The 19,387-nt window shown below is 49.0% G+C and overlaps 1 protein-coding gene across 2 annotated transcripts in view; it reads right to left on the minus strand.

Annotated features, from left to right (window-relative positions):
• Positions 1–261: 261 nt before the first annotated feature.
• The window catches only part of Odad1 (outer dynein arm docking complex subunit 1), a 28,064-nt gene continuing 8,938 nt past the window's right edge, over positions 262–19,387 (minus strand). For both annotated transcript variants that reach the window (XM_050121427.1, XM_050121426.1), the window contains exons 6-16: positions 12,893–13,015; positions 12,583–12,696; positions 9,313–9,380; positions 8,039–8,226; positions 7,720–7,854; positions 5,806–5,888; positions 5,538–5,706; positions 2,639–2,802; positions 2,467–2,564; positions 2,142–2,220; positions 262–2,049 (exon numbers count right to left, since the gene is read on the minus strand). In XM_050121427.1, coding sequence (XP_049977384.1) covers positions 1,552–2,049; positions 2,142–2,220; positions 2,467–2,564; positions 2,639–2,802; positions 5,538–5,706; positions 5,806–5,888; positions 7,720–7,854; positions 8,039–8,226; positions 9,313–9,380; positions 12,583–12,696; positions 12,893–13,015 — 1,719 coding nt within the window. In that variant the 3' untranslated portion in view covers positions 262–1,551. The remainder of the gene's footprint in view (positions 2,050–2,141; positions 2,221–2,466; positions 2,565–2,638; positions 2,803–5,537; positions 5,707–5,805; positions 5,889–7,719; positions 7,855–8,038; positions 8,227–9,312; positions 9,381–12,582; positions 12,697–12,892; positions 13,016–19,387) is intronic.

Here is a 19,387-nt window from a genome sequence, read left to right on the forward strand (position 1 = left end):
CATGTGGAGTTCAAGGCCAGCCTGAACCATGTGAGATCCTAATATAAAATAAAATATAAGAAGTTCTTACAGTCTGGCAGCTTGAAAGTCCAAGATACACATCTGACAAGAGCCTTCTTGCTGCCTCATGACCCAGAAGCAGGTATAATTGCCTGGGTGAGGGGACATTTCCCAAAGATCCCAGGCAGGCCCCGGCTTCTGTGTGTCCAACCACCCAGCACTCTCCCCAGCGTTGCCTCTCTCTATGGGGACTCAGCAAAGCACACACTGGGAATACTTTTATGAGCATCTGAACTGAAAACGTACAGACTTTTTCTCGTTCTACAGGCAACAGTTTAGCAGCCGTGTGCACAACACCGGCAGCGTGATGGGTGGTATACATAGTCAAGGCATCCCTTCTGCATGCATCCCTCCATCCGTCATCCATTTCCTGAGTTTCCCCTTCCTGGTCCGCTGAGGTCTGTGCGTCCGTGTTGTAGGGGGCAGGCTGTAGCAGACACCTCACAGGCATCGACGGTCCGCTGTGGGTCCGTGTTGTAGGGGGCAGGCCATGGCAGATGCCTCACAGGCATCAAAGTGTTTTTACTCTCACACGCCCCCATGAAGTACAGGTGCTTTGACCCATCTGGAGGGAGGGAGGCCTAGAGGGCAAATGATGAATTTGCTCTGGATTTGGCTAGGTTAAATTCTGACAGCATTTAGGCATGGCTCCACTTCAGACAGGAGCCATCCCCTGTGTCCTAATGTGCCTCAGTTCAACACGCAGCTCACTGTGGCCCACTGTGGGGCCAGTCAGGGTTGTCTGTAAAGTCCCATCCCCTGCCAAAGCCTGTTCCACTAGGAGATATGCATGACGGGACCAGTGGATCCAAGTTGACCTCCAAGAGTTGCATCTGCTTTGCCATCTTTTATTTCCCAGGCCCACTTCTCCAGACTGAGGTTGTTTTGTCAGACAAGAGCATGAAGTGAAATAGAGGTCCTAAGTCACCCACAAAGAGGCAAGAGAAACTCTGGCTACCTAAGAGCCAGATGCAGGGGATGTCGGCTACTGCAGCACAGCACAGCCTGTCCTGACTGATACAGATTTCAGCAGAGCTAGAAATAGGGAAAAGGCAGAAAATGGATGGGTGGGTGGATGCAGAGATGGATGGGCACTGGCGTAGGCAGATGCAGAAACAGGCTCACAGATATTTTTCCCTGAGCTGGAAACAGCTGAAGCCATATCTGAACACACTAGAAGGAACCAGGCTGGGCTCCGACCTTTATTTCCTATTGTTACAGTTCACCTAGGCAACGGAGAGGAGTCCAATAAGGAGACAGAGACGTCAGATGCAGGGATGCTTGGGAGACAGATGAGCAGGGCAGAGGTGGGAAGCACGGAGTAAGAGGGACACAGAGTCAAAGCCGAGGCAGAGGAACTAACAACAAGCAGGAGGTGGGAAGAGATGGGGGAACTCAAGAGGCCTGGGCAGAAAGGGGCAGAGAGTTTGGGGAGGAGGGAGACTAAGGCTAGAGAACCTGCCAAGGGCTGGGGCAGGAAGGCCTGCAGGCCTAGTTGTAGCCCCTCGAGTCCTTGCTGGTAGAGGAGCTGGGCCTGGATCCTGGGCCGCTGCTGGAGCCGTGGCCTCTACTCAACTCCGATCCCATGCTTTGGCTCTGCGCGCCGCCTCCTGTGCTCTCCTGACCGCGGCTGGTCTCCAGGTAGCCAGTGGAACCCAGGTAGCTGCTGGAGCTGGTGTGTTTGAAGGCCCCACGGCCCACCACAGAGCCCCGACTAGACACCAGTGCTACACTGGCACTGACAGAAGCCAAGGTCATGGGACCTGCGGCTGAGCCAGAGTCACCGAAGGTGACGTGGCTTATGGAGCTGGCGCCACGGCCTCGGCTTGTCTTGTGGCTCAGAATGGACTCAGGGATTACGCTGGTCCTCTTGGGGGTCCCCAGGCTGGGGACGGACAGGGAGATCTGAGTACTGGAGAAGGCCAAGCTCGGGCTGCTTTCCAGCTTCCTGGTGGCCTCCTCCTGCTGCTGGAGGTCCTGGAGCTCCACCTGGGGGGGGGGCAGCATTAGAGTCCCACAGGCAGCGTTAGAGTCCCACAGGCAGCAGAGTCCTTGTCCCAGCCCTGGGGCCGCACTCTCACCGACTTCACTACTTGACTCAGCAGCTCCTCCTTGCTCATAGGATAATCCTCTTTGACCACAAAACCTGGGGGGTCCTCCCTCAGGTGGGAGAAACAAAGTCCAGTTTCACAGCTCTGCCTTATGCACAGATCCCGGTTGTCCTGTGCCTCTCCCCTCCCCTTGGAGCCCCAGCACCCCATCTCCCCACTCTCCCACCCCCGTCCAAGCTCCCACCTCACCCTCTGTGCCCCAGAAGGCCATACCCACAAGCCATACCCAAACCCTTCATCCTGACCCTTTTGTCTGCCCCTGGAATCTGCCCTCCCTGCTCTGTCCGAGCCTCACATGGTGTCCGGAGGCTGGAGTGGGGTGGTCTTCTTTGGAGGGTCCTCTTGGCTCTGGCCCAGCGCCAGAAGGGCAACTTCAGCCAAAGGGGTATGGTTCTGAGAGTGTGGGAGCCTGGAGTTAGTGCAGGCCTAACCAAGCGTGGCCCCATAGCCCCGTCCCCGTCACGTACCTGGACCTCAAGGAAAGCCTGCACTGTGAGGAGCTGCACCAGACGCTTCTCGATGGTGCTCAAGAAGAGGCGCATGTCCCTATCCCGCAAGTGGGTCTTGACCCCAAGGAGATCCTTGATGACACTGCTGTCACACTGAGCCTTTTCGAAGAGAAGCTGGATATCTGGGGTCAGATAGGACATTCCATCAGGTCACAGCCTCTCTGGAAAGGCAAGACCAGACAGCCAGGCACAACGGCTACCAGCCTCAGAGCTCAAGGGGGCACAGAGGACCTGACGAGATGTCCTTTATGGCACACCTTGGCTGGAAATAAACCTATTTTCTACCAACCCAATAATGCCAGGGCTCCCAGAAGACACCCCATGGCCCCTCACCGCAGGCCCTCTGGTTAACAGCTGAACCCGCCTCCCCACACAGGTGAGCCGGGAACCTGCCGCTCCTGCTGCCCCATAGAGGCCTCACGCCATTTCTGGACATGCTTTGAACAAACATCTTCATTTCCTAACGGCGGCTCTGCTAGTAACAGCAAACTACCTAACTGGCCCTGTGCAGAGAGAGGGGCCGTTCTGCACAGCCAGATGACCATGGGTGAACTGTGTGGCTCCAGATTCTCTGTTGGGAGTATAAACCTTCCCAGTGCCTCAGAACAGGATTTATTAGGATGAGACAAGGTTACTTGGAGCATGGTAGCTCCTGATACAAGAGGACAAGTGACGTTATAAAACAGGGGGAAACATGTGTGTCCTGTGCACACACATGTAAACCCACACATAAAAAATAGTAAAACAGCCAGACATGGTGGAACACACCTTTAATCCCAGCACTCAGGAGACAGAAACAGGCGGATCTCTGTGAGTTCGAGGCCAGTGGCTCTATACAGTGAGTTTTAGGACAGTCAATGCTGATACACAGAGAAACCTTGTCTTGAGCCTCCCCTCCCCCTTCCTACTAAAAAGAAAAAAGAAAAGAAAAACAGAGGGGATGTATGCTGTAGACGCATGGTGGGTTAAAAGTTGCAAGACACGGAAATGAAGCCAGCCAGCGTCAAAGAGGTATATAGGGACAGACCCTTCCACACAGCCCTCGCTCGGAGGGATGGCCCTGTTGGCCTCCAGACCAGGAGATAAGAATCGCCTGCACTGAAGCTGTGCAGTCCAGCACACAAGATAATGTTCATGCCAGGAGATGGAATATTCAAAACGCAAAGATGAAGACAGCAGTAAGTATCCTACGATGCATTACCACACTACCATGTTGTGATGCTGTTGGCACACTTGACAAATGAGAAATCAATAAAAATAGCACAGGAGTTAATGGAAAACTGAAAAGCCAACAGTTAAATGCGGAAATCTACAGCGCGACTCCGTGCGAACTTAACATGGTTATAGACATGCGTGTATAGAGAGAAGGGTCACGTGCTGAGCTCCGCCACCCCCACCATGTCTGCCTCCAGAGACTCAGGAAGAGGAAGGTGATGCCTGTGTCAACACCAGGCGGCGTTGGGACCCAAGGCAATGCGGTCTCCATTTCAGTCTCTGAAAGCTAGCTCAGCTGTCCTGGAAATGAGGAGGGGACAGGACCAGAGAACAGCACCAGGTCCCGTAGGGAAGAGCAAGGAGAAATCCTCCTAGGCACCACAGGGCCCCACACACGTAACTTCCTCTGTGACAGGCCCAGGCTCTGATATGGAAGCCAAGCCACTAATTACAAATCAGAGCTGATTACATCTCATCAGGTGTAAGATAAATTTCACACAAGAAAACGGGGAAGTACCCAACCATACAAAAAGTATTTCCAAAAGACTGGTGTGCCGAACCAATAAACAACCCCCATAGCTCTGAACAAGAGAAACTACAGTCTAATTCATGGTGGGGCTGCAGAGGTGGCACAGCAGTTCAGAGCACTTGTTGCTCTTGCAGAGGACCCGGATTCAATTTCCAGCACCTACAAGGTGGTTTGCACCATCTATAAAACCAGTTCCAGGAGACCCAATGCCCTCTTCTGATGTATGTAGCACCAAACATGCATGTATGTATATACATACATAATGCATGTAGGCAAAATATTGTCACATAAAATATATAAATCCAAGTTTTAAAATGTTTAGCTATTTAAAATAGATAAATATAATGCAGACTGGCAATGTGGACCAGCGGGGAAAGGCTGAGAGATTGCCATGGTGACCCATAGCTCTTTTCTTCCTTCCTTCCTTCCTTCCCTCCTTCCTTCCTTCCTTCCTTCCTTTCCTTGGTTTTTCGAGACAGGGTTTCTCTGTGTAACAACTCTATCTCTCTTGGAATTTGCTCACAGAGATCCATGTGCCTCCAGATTGCTGGGATTATAGGCGTGTGCCACTACCGTCCGGCTGGTGGTCCATATCGTTAATCCCAGCACTTGGGAGGCAAAAGCAGATGGATCTTTGTGAATCTGAATGCATCCTGGTCTATATGTGACTTCTAAAACATACCAAGCTACATAATAGAGAGATCCTACCTCAAAAAAAAAAGCTAAAGAAAAAGAAAGGGAGGGAAGAAGGGAGGGAGGGAGAGAAAGGAAGGAAGGAAGGAAGGAAGGAAGGAAGGAAGGAAGGAAGGAAGGAAGGAAGGAAGGAAGGAAGGAAGAAAGGAGAGAAATTGCTCTGGAGAACTGTTTGCATTTTCCAGTAAATATTAAAGTGCCCTGGCCTACGATCCAACAGTCACACACCTGGCATTCATGAACAGACAGATGGAGGAAAAAATGGATGGATGGACAGACGCACCCCAGATAGGCTGCTGGAAAATGTGGGACGGACAGAGAAGCAAATGCAGAACTGGCCATGAGTTGCCTTTTACTGGCCAGCTGCCCACGCGGCACTGCCTCCTTCCTAACCAAGAAGCTGGAGCTTCGGACACTTACCAGCTTTGAGCTTTTCCAGCTGAGCTCGGAGAGCCTGAAGGCGTGCCTCCAGCTGCTGGGACTCAGAGCACACCGTGTCCACTTCCTGCTGTAACATTCGGCACTGCTGCTCCTGCTGCAGGTGCTGGGTGTCCTGACTGGCATGCTCACTCACTAAAGCCTCCTGCATCTGCAGGACAGGGGCAGGATCTGGGTCTGCTCCAGGCCTAAGGAGGTGGGAGGAGGTATGTTAGGTAGGGAGGATGTGAGGAGGATGGGCCTGGCTCACCTCTTTAATCTCTTCCTGAAGGTGGTGTAGCTCTGAGTTCTGCTCATTGATGAAGTTAAACTCAGCAAAGTTGCGTTCCTCCACTGGGAGAGAGCAGAGGTTCCGGGACAAGGAGTTAGAAACAGACCAATCGATTGCTAAGGTCTAAAAGACGACAGAACCAAAGAAGAAAAACAGAGACAGAGCAAACAGGAACAAGGCAGACACAGGCTGTAAAAACTCCATCATACAGCCTACAGATGGGAAAAGATCTTCACTAACCCCACATCAGAGAGAGGGCTGATCTTCAAAATATACAAAGAACTCAAGAAATTGGACACCAAAAGAATACATAATCCAATTAAAAAAAAAAGGAGTACAGACCTAAACAGAGAACTCTCAACAGAGGAATCTAAAATGGCTGAAAGACACTTAAGGAAATGTTCAATATCCTTAGTCATCAGAGAAATGCAAATCAAAACAACTCTGAGATTTTGATGTGGGAGTGATTTCTTATTAATAAAGAAACTGCCTAGGCCCCTTGATAGGCCAACCCATAGGTGGGTGGAGTAAACAGAAGAGAATGCCGGGAGATAGAAGCTTAGTCAGGAGTCGCCATGTCTCCCACTCCGGACAGACACAGGTTAAGATCCTCCCTGGTAAGCCAGCTCGTGGGCTACACAGAATATTAGAAATGGGTTAGAACAATATGTAAGAGCTAGCCAATAAGAGGCTGGAACTAGCCGGGCCAGGCAGTGTTTAAAAGAATACAGTTTCCGTGTAATTATTTCGGGCATAAGCCTGCCATGTGGGAGCCAGGGCTGCTGGAACGCAGCCCCGCCGCTCTAATCTCTACACCATTTTACACCTGTAAGAATGGCCAAGATCAAAAACACTGATGACAATTTATGCTGGAGATGTTGTGAGGACAAGGGAACACTCCTGCATTGCTGGTGGGAGTGCAAGCTGGTACAACCCCTTTGAATGTCAGTGTGGTGATTTCTCAGAAAACTAGGAAACAACCTTCCTCAAGATCCAGTAATACCACTTTTGTGTATATATCCAAAGGGTGCTCAATCGTGCTACAAGGACATGTGCTCAACTATGTTCATAGTAGCTTTGTTTGTCATAGGCAGAACCTGGAAACAACCTAAATGCCCCTTGACCGAAGAATGGATAAGGAAAATGTGGTACACTTACATAATGGAGAAATAGCAGAAAAAAATAACGACAGCTTGAATTTTGCAGGAAATTGCATGGAGCTAGAAAACATTATTTTGAGTGAAGTAACCCAGACACAGAAAGACAATTATCACATGTACTCACTCATAGCTGGTTTTTAAACATAAAGCAAAGAAAGCCAGCCTACAAACCACAATCCCAGAGAACTTAGACAACAATGCGGGCACTAAGAGAGACTTACATAGATCTAATCTACATGGGAAGTAGAAAGTAGAAAAAAACAAGATCTCCTGAGTAAATTGGGATCTTGGGGACCTTGGGGGGAGGATTGAAGGGGGCAGGAGAGAGGCAGGGAGGGGAGCAGAGAAAAATATAGAGCTCAATAAATATCAATAAAAAATACACCTGAAAAAAACCTGTCATAGCAAGAGACAGGGACAGCCACAGAGAGGAACCGCACATGCGCTCAGAGACAGGAGATCCGGGAAGACCCAGGAAACAGTCCACCGCAGGGAGAAAGGAAGCAGAGCTGAGGGACAGATGTGGAGGAAACCCAAGAGAGAAGGAAACATGTGGAAAGAAGGAATCAGAGGTGCCGACCCAAAGAGGGACCCCCCGAGGGAGAAAGGTTAGGGGGACTCAAAGCAACAGAAGGGCGACTGGAGACAGGTGGAGTCCCTAGGGCAAGACAAGGTGCATGGCAGATACAGGCAGGCTGGGCAACCCCACCTCCTCCACCCTGTGCCCACTCACACTCCAGGTATTTCTCCACCAACAGGTCAGGGTCGCTCTCGCCAGTCAGCTGGGCCAGTTTGTTCAGAGCGTCCTCATAACGCAATACTAGTTTCTCTTGGGAGGTCTTTCGGAGTCCTTCTGCCACCTCCCAGGCTGTGGGGGAAAAGCAATGTTGAGGGCTCCAGGGTCCCCAACAACCCCGCCTTCCCTAACAAGCTCTACGCACTCACTGGATCTACTATCCTCTCCCACCAGGTCGGGTTCCTTTCTCCTTTGCCCCACCTTCTCCCAGTGAGCATCGCCCTCTCTGAGGGCCCTGGGTTAGCACTGGCCTCACCTCGCTGCTCTTGCTTCTGCACAATGTCAGGATCTGGCTGTCTGTCATGGTTCTTGAGCTTGAGGAATCGGTGCAGCTGCTCCAGATGTGAGATCTGTCGCTGCAAGATCTGTGCTTCTGTCTCACTCTGAGCCACCTCCTTCTCTGCGCGCTCCCGCAGCAGGCCCATCTTGGTCTTGGCCTCTTCCCTGGGGGAGAAGGGCGTGTCAATAAAAACAGAAGATGGGGTTCCCTGGGGGAGGAGGGCATGTCAATAAAAACAGAAGATGGGGTCAGCCTGTGGGCCTGGGGGAGGACAGTGCCGCTGGCTTCACGAAGATGCTCACAAAAGGCAGAGAATGTTCTAGGCTGGAAGGGCTAGGTCAGGATGGGGCCAGATATGACAAGCCTGGTGGACACACAGGGGACACAGAGGCCAGGAATCATGTGCCCAGTTACTCAGAAGGGCAAAGGAAGTGACCAGGCCTTGCCAGAGATTATTCCCAGGTGCAGGTGCAGAAAGGGCAGCCTGGGTAACACTGCAGTGTGAATGCCCTATAGCTAGAAACTGGTTGCACTCCAAGCTGGGCACAATCCATCACAGCCTATCAAGACATTGGGGGCGGGGGGGGGGCTCCTGCTGACACCCTGTCCTGCTTTGCTGTGAATATGGGCTGAAAGCTTTGATGTCATCAATTACAAAGGATCACATCTCCACCAGCCTTGTGGGGGGCCTCCTCCCAGCGCCACCCCTGAAGGTTAGTTTGGGCCATTCACCTACAAACATAGCCTCTCCTGACAATAGCAAGCTCCTGACCCAAAGACCACTCCCCAGAACAGAAACCAGCCTGTCCTGTGCCCCAGCTGCCTATCCACTGCAGGGAGGTGAATGGGTGGCCATATAGGCAGACAATGGTGTAGCCAATCAGATTCCCTCCCTCAGATTTAGAACTGAGAGAGCAAGGTGACAACAAGACCAAGGAAAGGAGGACACCTACACAGAAGGACAGAGGTCACAAGCCAGCCAAGGTGCGGAGAAGGCCAACTGCTTCTGCAGCTACAGCTACTGACTAACTGCTCTCCACAGCCAGAGTCCTCCAGGGCTCCCAGGCCCTGGTAACCAGCCCTAAGTATGCCTGAAGCTGTCACAGACAAAACTGCCCATTTACATGCACCCAAGGAACAGGGTCTGGCAGGAGACGTGGGTATCTTTTGGGTTTTGCCCATCATTGTGAATCTCCAACCTTCCGGCCCTCACCCCTACTGTCTGCTACCCAAGTGCCCTAGGGACTTACCTGGCGGTGTAAGCAGAGGTAGAGGACGTGCTGAGAGCTCCGACTGTCTCCCGAAGCAAGTGGATCTCCTACAGGGACACAGTGAGCTGACTTCCTCCGGCCTTCCCACCACCAAGGGCAGGCCTAGGCTACCCCTGCAGAGCAGCCCTCCAGGAAAGGGCTTTTTGTTTTATGTTTGCCAAGAGGGCAGGATTTTGCTTTTGTTTTCTGAGATGCAGTCTCGCCTGTCCTTAACCTACATAGACCAGTCTGACCTTGAATCAGAAAAGGGGTTTTAATGAGGTCCCAAATGAGAGGAAAATCAGGAGGACACATGGCACAGGTAACTGGAGCTCACTTGGGGACCACTCACCCAGAAGGACCAGCCCGACTTGACCACCACTTGGAAACCTGCTTGGATGTCATGACTATACTGGGATTCAATGTGCCGTATCCACCAAGGGTCTTGGGATGAGAAGCTGAGTGCCAATACTGGGAAGCAGTTGGACTTTTTAAAGGTAGGGCCTACTGTGAGCTTGCTAAAGCCACTAACCTCAGAAGGGACCAAGGTTCTTCCTCCAGGTCCAACCCTCTGCTTCTCCCTCAACTGGCATCTCCCTCGTGCCTATGTTCCGCCCGTCATACTATCTGCCATGATGTGGAGACCCAGGTCCTAGGCAACGTAATCCTGCGCAGTTTGGTTTCTTCACCTCCGGTACTGTGAGCTAAAGGAGCTTCTTTGCTCTCCAACGTTCCCGGGCTCAGATACTTTGATTAACTGACAGACCAACATATAATGTGACCTTACAGCTCTCTTTTCTAGCTTCAGAAGTAGCCATGTGTCTTCGGGAGAAAGGAAGGAACAGCAGAGACGTCACACATCCATCTACAGACACAGAGAAGCAAACACACACACAAACACACCTTGTTGAAAATAACCCAGCAGTGGAGAGCCAGAAACTGAGGACACTGGTAATACAGGGCCACCAGATCAGAGGGAGATGAGGAAGAGCTGTGCCCATGTCTCTTGGGATGGTTTTTGGATGTTTAGCTTGGTTTTATAGGGCTGGGATCTTGGCAGAAGCTTGGGCAGGAGCTACAGAGCCACACCCCAGTTCTTTTCATTTTGAGACAGGGTACAGATCTCTAGCCCAGGCTGGCCTGCACCTGCCTTGCAGTCTCTGCTCTGGAGAGACGCGCAAATAGATACATGAGAGTGTGCCAGCCCTTCTGGAACAGTTTTGTTTGGTTTGTTAGTGTTTTACAGATTTATCAGATAAATTAAGTCAACAGAGACATGAGAGAAAACTAAAAGGGAACAAGGCAGGGCTGCACCTCAGCGTTAAAGTTCAACCAAAACCACACCATAAAATAACTGATCACCATCAGGTGGTGGTGCACGCCTATAATCCCAGCACTCGGGAGGCAGAGGCAGATTTCTGTGAGTTCGAATGGTCTACAAGAGCTAGTTCCAGGACAGGGTCCAAAAGCAACACAGAGAATCTCAAAAAACCAAAAAAAAAAAAAAAAAAAAAAAAAAACAACCTGATCACCAATAAAGTAAATGAAGCTGACTGTGCCCAGATGAAAAGCAGAAACATGGGGAAGACAGGGAAACAAGGAGTGGTCAGGGAGGTCCCTAACACATACCCAAGCCCTCCTAGGAGAAAGGAGAGACACAGCAAGGGCGGCCACCCAACAGTGTGCTGCTGACAGTCGGTGTGTCCAGAGGACGAAAGCTGTGTGGAGGAGTGGAGGAGGGTACAACACGGTCACAGTGGGGCCACTTGTGCCTAAACCTTGACTTTCCAATCCCTACTCACCACCAGGAAAAATATAGGACTTCGGAGAGAAGGGCCGAAAGGTTGAGAGTTCAATTCCCAGCACCCCCACTGGGCAGTTCACTACCTCCTTGCACATATGTACAAATTCACAAACACACATGCACACAAATATGAAAAGCAAAATATTTTTTAAGAGAAAGAAAATGGGGGCTGGAGAGATGGCTGCTCTTCCAGAGGTCCTGAGTTCAATTCCCAGCAACCACATGGCAGCTCACAACCATCTACGAGACCTGGTGCCCTCTTCTGGCGGCCAGGCAAACATGCAGACAGAACGTTGTATACATAATAAATAAATAATTTAAAAAGAGAGAAAGAAAACGGGAACTTGTTGGAGAAATAGCAAAGTGTGGGGCAAGGGCAGGAAAGGTAACGAGACCACGGCACTTCCTCTGCTGGGAAACAGAGACACACACAAAAGGAATGGAGAGGGGAGGACAGGACAGGAGAGGGGGTGGAGACAGGGCAGGGAGGGGACGGGAAGATGCACCCAGAGGACCAGGTGTCAGAGTGACTGTGGACTTTCATCTTGAAGTCACAGTGCTGAACCTAGTAGCAATGTGACACCAGCCAGGACAGTGGGAATTTCAAGCAAGGACGTTAGCGGCCACTGAGACCATATAGTGGGAGCTCCAGTAGACGCTTCTCATCAGAGGAGACTCCATTCCAGAGCATCTCCTTCTTGGCTAGGAAGGACTTGAACAACTTTTTAACATGGCATCCTTCAACAGATGCGAAGCTGCTGGTACCCACAGGGACCTCCACAAAACACAGCTGGACCAGACACTTCCAAAATACCAGTTATGGAACCAGAGGGGTGGGGATGGGCTGGGGTGGGAAAGAAAGGAGAGAGAAACTGACCAAGGTTGAGGCAGAGACAGAGACTAAGAGAGAGGCAAGGGACAAAGAAAGACAAATTACCAATTTCAGTCAAGTATGGTAGCTCACTTCTGTAATCAGGGAGGTTGAGGCAGGAGGATTGCCAGGAGTTCAAGTCTAGCTTGGGTAAGACTCCCAAGGAACCTATATGTATGTACATATATGAACACATACATATGTCCTGGTGAAGAACATATAGAGGTTCTGTGTACAATTTCCACTTCTTTTATATAAGTTTGAAATTGTTTTGATATAAAAATTTTATAAAAGGGGAGGAGGGAGGAAAGAAGGAAGAAAAGGAAGGAAGAAGAAAGAAAGAAAGAAAGAAAGAAAGAAAGAAAGAAAGAAAGAAAGAAAGAAAGAAAGAAAGAAAGAAAAGAGAGAGGTAGGGCAGGTTGGCTCTTCAAAGGGATTCCTCTCTTCCCCCTGTCCTGAGCCTGCACGGGACTGAGTCGAGGTGAGCGTGCTCTTCCTCTCTCTCCCCTGCACTGAGGTGGACCTGGGCCCTAGGAGCTCTGCCTGGGACATCAGGCTGGAGAGGGGTGACAGGGCCAGGGCTCCTTTCCCCCACCTTCTTCAGCTTGCGGTCCATGTTCAGGTACCGACCCCTCTCAATGCGCAGCAAGTCCAGCTCCTCCCGCAGGGCCGCATTCCTCACCAGCTGGATGTCAAAGTGGCAGGTGACCTGGGGAGGGTGTTCAAGCATTTATGAGGTAGGTCCAGGACCTGCCAGAGGTGGGGACCACCCTGTTTCCTCCATGGGAGCCTGAAACCTACCCACCCCAGGGCCCTTTGATCTCCTAATGGGACCCCTAAGCCCACAGTGTCTGTCTACAGATGGCGGAGCCTGAGGACCCTCCTAGAGAGCCTGAGGCACACACCCTGTCCAGCTGGTCTTCTAGAATCTGGATCCTTCTCTGAATCTTCATCTTCTGATTCAAGATGACACCAGGAGTTGAGGCTTTCTTACTCTGGGTGAGGATGTGGTTCTCCCACTCCTGGATCTGGAGAGAAGAAGCGCTGTCACACGTCTGGGAAAGAGCATCAGTCCCTGTCGTCTCTGCAGCCACTGGGCCCAAGTCTGCGCAACCACGGGGACTGTGGTCCAAGGAAAGAGCATCAGTCCCTGTCGTCTCCGCAGCCACTGGGCCCAAGTCTGCGCAACCACGGGGACTGTGATCCAAGAGAGCCAGAGCCAGCTCTACCCCTCCTGGTGGCATCTTTATTTTTTGTTTAGTTCATTTTGATTCTTGTTTTGTTGTTTGGTTTTTGTTTTTTGTTTGTTTGTTTGTTTGTTTGTTTTGGTTTTGGGTTTTCAAGACAGGATTTCTCCATAGCTTTGGAGCCTGTCCTTGAGGCTAGCCTCAAACTCACAGATCCACCTACCTTTTTTTGTTTGTTTGTTGGTTGGTTGGTTGGTTGGTTGGTTGGTTGGTTGGTTGGTTGGTTCTGGTTTTTGAGACAGGGTCTCACTGTATATCCCTGGTCGTCCTGTAACTCACTATGAAGGATGGCCTTGAACTCAGAGATTCACCTGCCTCTGACTCTCCTGATGGAAGGATTACATCGCTGCTATCATGGTCCAGGAAGAGGAGGATGCTGGAAGACTAAGGTAGCAAGAGTCCCCAGAGCGTCCATCCACATGCTGCGTGTGGATTACTCAGCAGAGTGCAGACTGAATGGACCACTTAGCCCTGTCTTCTCAGCTACTGCTGTAGGCCAGATAGTGTTCCCAGAAACTCCTATCAAACATCCTGAGCCCCAGGACCTCAGGATGGGGCCTAGACACAAGTTACCAACAGAGTGGGACCAGGACAGCCAGAGCTACAAGGTGAGACCCTGGGGAGGCAGGGATGGCTCCCCCTGAGCACAACCCAGCCAATACCGTGATCTTGGACAGTGATCTCCAGAGCTGAGTGAGAATCAATTTCCAGGGGAGCACCCCATGAGGAGACCTAGTTCCAGAAACCTCGGCAAGCATACACATGCACCAAGATGCCAACTCCAGCCTCTTCCATGTAACATGTGTGACAGCACACAGTACACGGGCCTAACACACGCGCCTAGTGACTTGAGGACTTACCACAAGGTGGCAGTATTTGTCTCTCAGCAAGGTGACATTTTCCTGAACCAGTTTTCAGTGGTTGCTCTGATAAAAATCAAATCAAATCAAAACCCAAAAATGCTACCACTGGGGAAAACTGATCAAAATGTACAGGGGTCCTTCCCCGTTCTGAAATGTCAAGTGAATCCGCAACCACTCCAGTTAAATCTTCAGTCACAACATTGGGCTTGGCGGTGCACACCTTTAATTCCAGCAGGACTAGGAGAGGCAGCTGTGTCTCTGTGAGAACAGCCAGGTCTACACAGTGAGACCAGGTCAGCCAGAGCTACATAGTGAAACCCTGTCTCAAAAAGCAAACAACAAAAAAGCCAGGTAGTGATGCCCAAACCTTTAATCTCAGCACTTGGGAGTTCAAGGCCAGCCTGATCTACAGAGTGAGTTTCAGGACAGCCAGGGCTACACAGAGAAACCCTGTCGGGTGAGAATACTTTTTCAATAACACTTTTTGTTCATTTTCTTTTTTTTTAAATATTTATTTATTATGTATACAATATTCTGTCTATGTGTATGCCTGCAGGCCAGAAGAGGGCACCAGACCTTATTACAGATGGTTGTGAGCCACCATGTGGTTGCTGGGAATTGAACTCAGGACCTTTGGAAGAGCAGGCAATGCTCTTAACCTCTGAGCCATCTCTCCAGCCCCTTTTTGTTCATTTTCAATTCTGGGGTTTAGTTCTATGCAATACAGAGCAGATGTCCTGAGAGCCCTCGGTGTAGGTTGACCAGCAGGCCAACTCAGAACTGAAAGGAGGGGCAGAGCCAAGTGCACACACCCAAATGGTGAGTTTCAAGAATGAGCTATGGAGCTGGAGAACTGGCTCAGCAGTTAAGAGCACAGTTGAGAGTCGTACAGAGGACCAGTGTTCAGTTCCCAGCACTTGGCATGATGCACCACCACCTAGAACTCCAGCTCTAGGGCACTCCACCGCCCTCTGGTGGCCTGCACAGGTACCTTGATGCACACACACTTCACATAATAAAAAGAAATTTAAAAAAATTAAATAGGAACATTTTGAATCTATACATATTATTTTTACAAATCGCTCCTGACTTCTTGTGACGCAAACAGTGGGCTGCTGGAACTGTGCTGGCTACAGCATTCCTGTCAAACACGCAGCACTGAGGTGCTGGCACAGTCACAACCCACAGGCGTGAGGGGACTCCCTGCAGGACTACATGCTGCTGTGGGAACCGACCACTCTGTCTGCACGGCTGCAACGACAGCAGTGAGAGAAGGCGTGGGGCTCGCAGATCGAGGAGTGTCAGGCCTCCATCAGCGCCCCCTTGCTTTGGATACCTGGAGAAGGCCCTATGGAGGGATGGTTGAGAGCCAGCATCAGAACAAACCCATCCACAAGGAGCCAGGGTGCCGAGACAGAAAGACAGGGTCCCACTACTCCCTTTAAAGCCATATCCCCAGTAACCTAAGGACTTCCCATGAAGCCCCATCTTTTTAACTTTTTATTGACTCTTTGTGAATTTCATATCATGTACCCCAATCCCACTCATCTCCTTATCCCTCTATATCTGCCTTTTGCCCTTGAACCCTCCCCCCTCAAAAGAAAACAGAAAATAAAAGTATTAAAAAATTAAAATGCAAGTCGGGAAGTGGTGGCACATGCCTTTAATCCCAGCACTTGGGAGGCAGAGGTAAGTGAATCTTTGTGAGTTCAAGTCCAACCTGGTCTATAGAGCGAGTTCCAAGACAGGCCCCCAAAGCTACAGAAAAACCCGATCTCAAAAGAAAAAAAATTAAAATGCAAATTAAAAAAATCTCACAGTGGAAGCTGCAGTGTGCCACGGTGTATCAGCCAGTCTACCCTTTGCCCAAACAGTTTTACTTGCAAATGCTCATTGCAATGAGTCAGTGGTCTGGTTCCAGGGCCCTAGCTATCTCTACATTACTGGAATCACATGGGGATTCCTTTCATATAGCCTGTTGTTGTCCTGTGTCAAGGAGATCCTGCAGCTTTGGGTCCTCAGGGCCAGCACCTTCACACACTCCAGCAGATCTTAGTTGGGTAGATAGATGTTGGTGTGGGCCAACTCAAAGCCCTGGGTCTGGGCCTGTGTGGTAACTGAGTTGGTCAGCCCACTCCAATTCCTGCACTACCAGGGCCAGCTCTCTGCTTTGCTGGGGTGGAGGGGGTGGGTGGAGCCACCTCATCTGCTCTCAGGCTTCAAAGTCAGCGCTTCCACACTGACCCTGGGACGTGCAGGGGGCCAGTACAGTGGCGTATTATTTGTTTAAATAAATTAAGCTTGCCTGAAGATCAGAGGCAAAGAAGCCACACTAGTCAGCCAAATGAGCCAGATGGGGAACAGTGGCACACATCTTTAATTCCAGGACTCAGGAGACAGAGGCAGACAGATCTCTGTGAGTTCAGGGCCACCCTGGGCTACACAAGATTGAATCTGTCTAAAAGAGAGCTCACACAAAGATGATCCCAGCAGTTGGGATCACATGCCCTTAATTTTTAAAAAATATTTACTTTTATTTCACATGCATTAGTATTTTGCCTCCATATATGTCTGTGTGAGGGTGTCAGATACTGGCATTAGAGACAGTTGTTAGCTGCCATGTGGGTGCTGAAAATTGAACCCAAGTCCTCTGGAAGAGCAGTAAGTGTTCTTAACCATTGAGCCATCTCTCCATCCCCTGGGATCACAGGCCTTTAAACCCAACACTAGGGAGGAGTGATACAGCCGGGAAGAGAGAGGAATATAAAGGGGAAGAGACAGGAACTCGGTGGAGTGTGGAGTCTGAGGATTCATGGAGACCAGATTTCACCCCTTCGGTCTAAAGATTTGATAGTGTTATAAAGTCTTTCTAGTGGTTGGCTGCTTTGCTTTTTCTGACCTTTAGTTTGAACCCCAATATCTGTCTCTGGGTTTTTATTATTGGCACCCAATGTTTGGGGTACAAATTCACAAAAAAAGCCATTTCCCTGCAGCTTTATAGTCATTGGCACAGGCTGGACTTACACACGGCCAGAATCACTACCCTACCTGCACCCTACCAGCTAGGTTTTTCCTTTTTCTCCCTGGACCTCCTTCTCAGGCTGCTGCCAAATGAAGCAGCTGCCTTGAAACCCAGCCAGGCCTTTACACAGCAGCAGTCAGCCTCACGTCTTCACCAGTACCCACAGCCGATGTAGTAGACAACTGGGAATTCTTAAAGTGAGGAATTAGTTGAAAAACTGGAAACAACTCAACATAAAGCCAGCCACACTGAACCTTATAGAAGAGAAAGTGGGAAGTACACTTGAACTCATTGGCACAGGGAACCACTTCCTAAATATAACCCCAGCAGCACAGACACTGAGAGAAACAATTAATAAATGAGACCTCCTGAAACTGAAAAGCTTCTGTAAAGCAAAGGACATGGTCAACAAGACAAAAAGACAGCCTACAGAATGGAAAAAGATCTTCACTAACCCCACATCAGAGAGAGGGCTGATCTTCAAAATATACAAAGAACTCAAGAAATTGGACACCAAAAGAACACATAATCCAATTTAAAAAAAAAATGGAGTACAGACCTAAACAGAGAACTCTCAACAGAGGAATCTAAAATGGCTGAAAGACACTTAAGGAAATGTTCAACATCCTTAGTCATCAGAGAAATGCAAATCAAAACATCTTACACCTGTAAGAATGGCCAAGGTCAAAAACACTGATGACAACTTATGATGGAGAGGTTGTGGGGAAAAGGGAACACTTTTGCATTGCTGGTGGGAATGCAAACTGGTACAACCCTTTGGATGTCAGTGTGGCGATTTCTCAGAAAATTAGGAAACAACCTTCCTCAAGACCCAATAATACCACTTTTAGGTATATATCCAAAGGATGCTCAATTGTGCCACAAGGACATGTTCATAGCAACTTTGTTTGTCATAGGCAGAACCTGGAAATAACCTAAATGCCCCTCAGCTGAAGACTGGATAAGAAAATGTGGTACTTTTACAGCAGGAAAAAAGAAAAACAAACAAACAAAAAAAAACCCGACATCTTAAATTTTGCAGGAAAATGCGTGGAGCTAGAAAACATTATTTTGAGTGAGGTAACCCAGACACAGAAAGACAACTATCACATGTACTCACTCATAGGTGGTTTTTAAACATAAAGCAAAGAAAGCCAGCCTACACAATCCCAGAGAACTTAGACAACAACGAGGACACTGAGAGACTTACATATATCTAATCTACATTGGAAGTAGAAAGTATAAAAAGACAAGATCTCCTGAGTAAATTGGGAGCATGGGGACCTTGGGGGAGGTTTGAAGTGGGGAGGGGAGAAGCAGGGAGGGGACAGAAAAAAATGTAGAGCTCAATAAATATCAAGAAAAAGAAAAAAAACTGGAAACACCATTATATTGGAGGGATTTGTGTCTCTGTATGATAATACGCTGGACAGTTTGAAAATGGAACAATTAGATGAGAAGATAGGTAATTTAGATCAGATTTATATATTTTCAGCTGTAAACACTATCAGCATGATCATTTTTGTTTTATCACTAAAAAAGTTGGTTAATCTGAGTACTAAGGTACAGGCCTTAGAAAAACCTAATAAAACAGACCACAGAGATAATCAAATCCAGACAGAATTTAATGCAGCACCAATTTCAGTGTTGCATTTTAAGATTTTAGAAGAACAGCATAAGGTTTTCAAACAGCCAACCTTATTATATCCAGCAACCTTACAGGAATTGCCAAATGGCAGAGGCTCTGTTACAGCTAACTGGACTCCTATGACAATGTCAGATTTAAGGAGATCAAGGAAGCAATGGTCTCCTATGGTATGCATTCCTTTGTGAAGCAATTGTTAAACTCATGGTCAGTTCCTAATAGAATTATCCCTAATGAGTGGATAGAGTTGGTTAAAGCTGTTTCCGAGCAACAATTACCATGGAGTACCTAGGTCAGAGAAGATGCTAAGACTATAGAACAACGGAGCAAAGCTAGAGGTGAGGAACTCTCTCAAGATCAAGTTCTTGGAGAAGGAAACTATGCTACTGTAGAAAATCAGTCTCTGGGTGATGGTCACATCCTGGCTGTATGCTATAGAAAGTCAATCTCTGTATGGTGGTCACATCCTGGCTTTATGCAGTGCAGCAGCTTTGAATTCTTGGGACAGAACTGAAGGAGTAGGAAAGAAGATTTAATCATTTACTAAAGTCATGCAGAACCCAAAAGAAACCTTCACAGATTTCTTACAAAGACTGACATCAGCAGTAAACAGAATGAATGAC

This window comes from Alexandromys fortis, unplaced genomic scaffold, assembly GCF_014885135.2.
Source record: "Alexandromys fortis isolate MF-2015 unplaced genomic scaffold, M_Fortis_MF-2015_v1.1 scaffold_161, whole genome shotgun sequence".
Classification (NCBI taxonomy): Eukaryota; Metazoa; Chordata; class Mammalia; order Rodentia; family Cricetidae; genus Alexandromys; species Alexandromys fortis.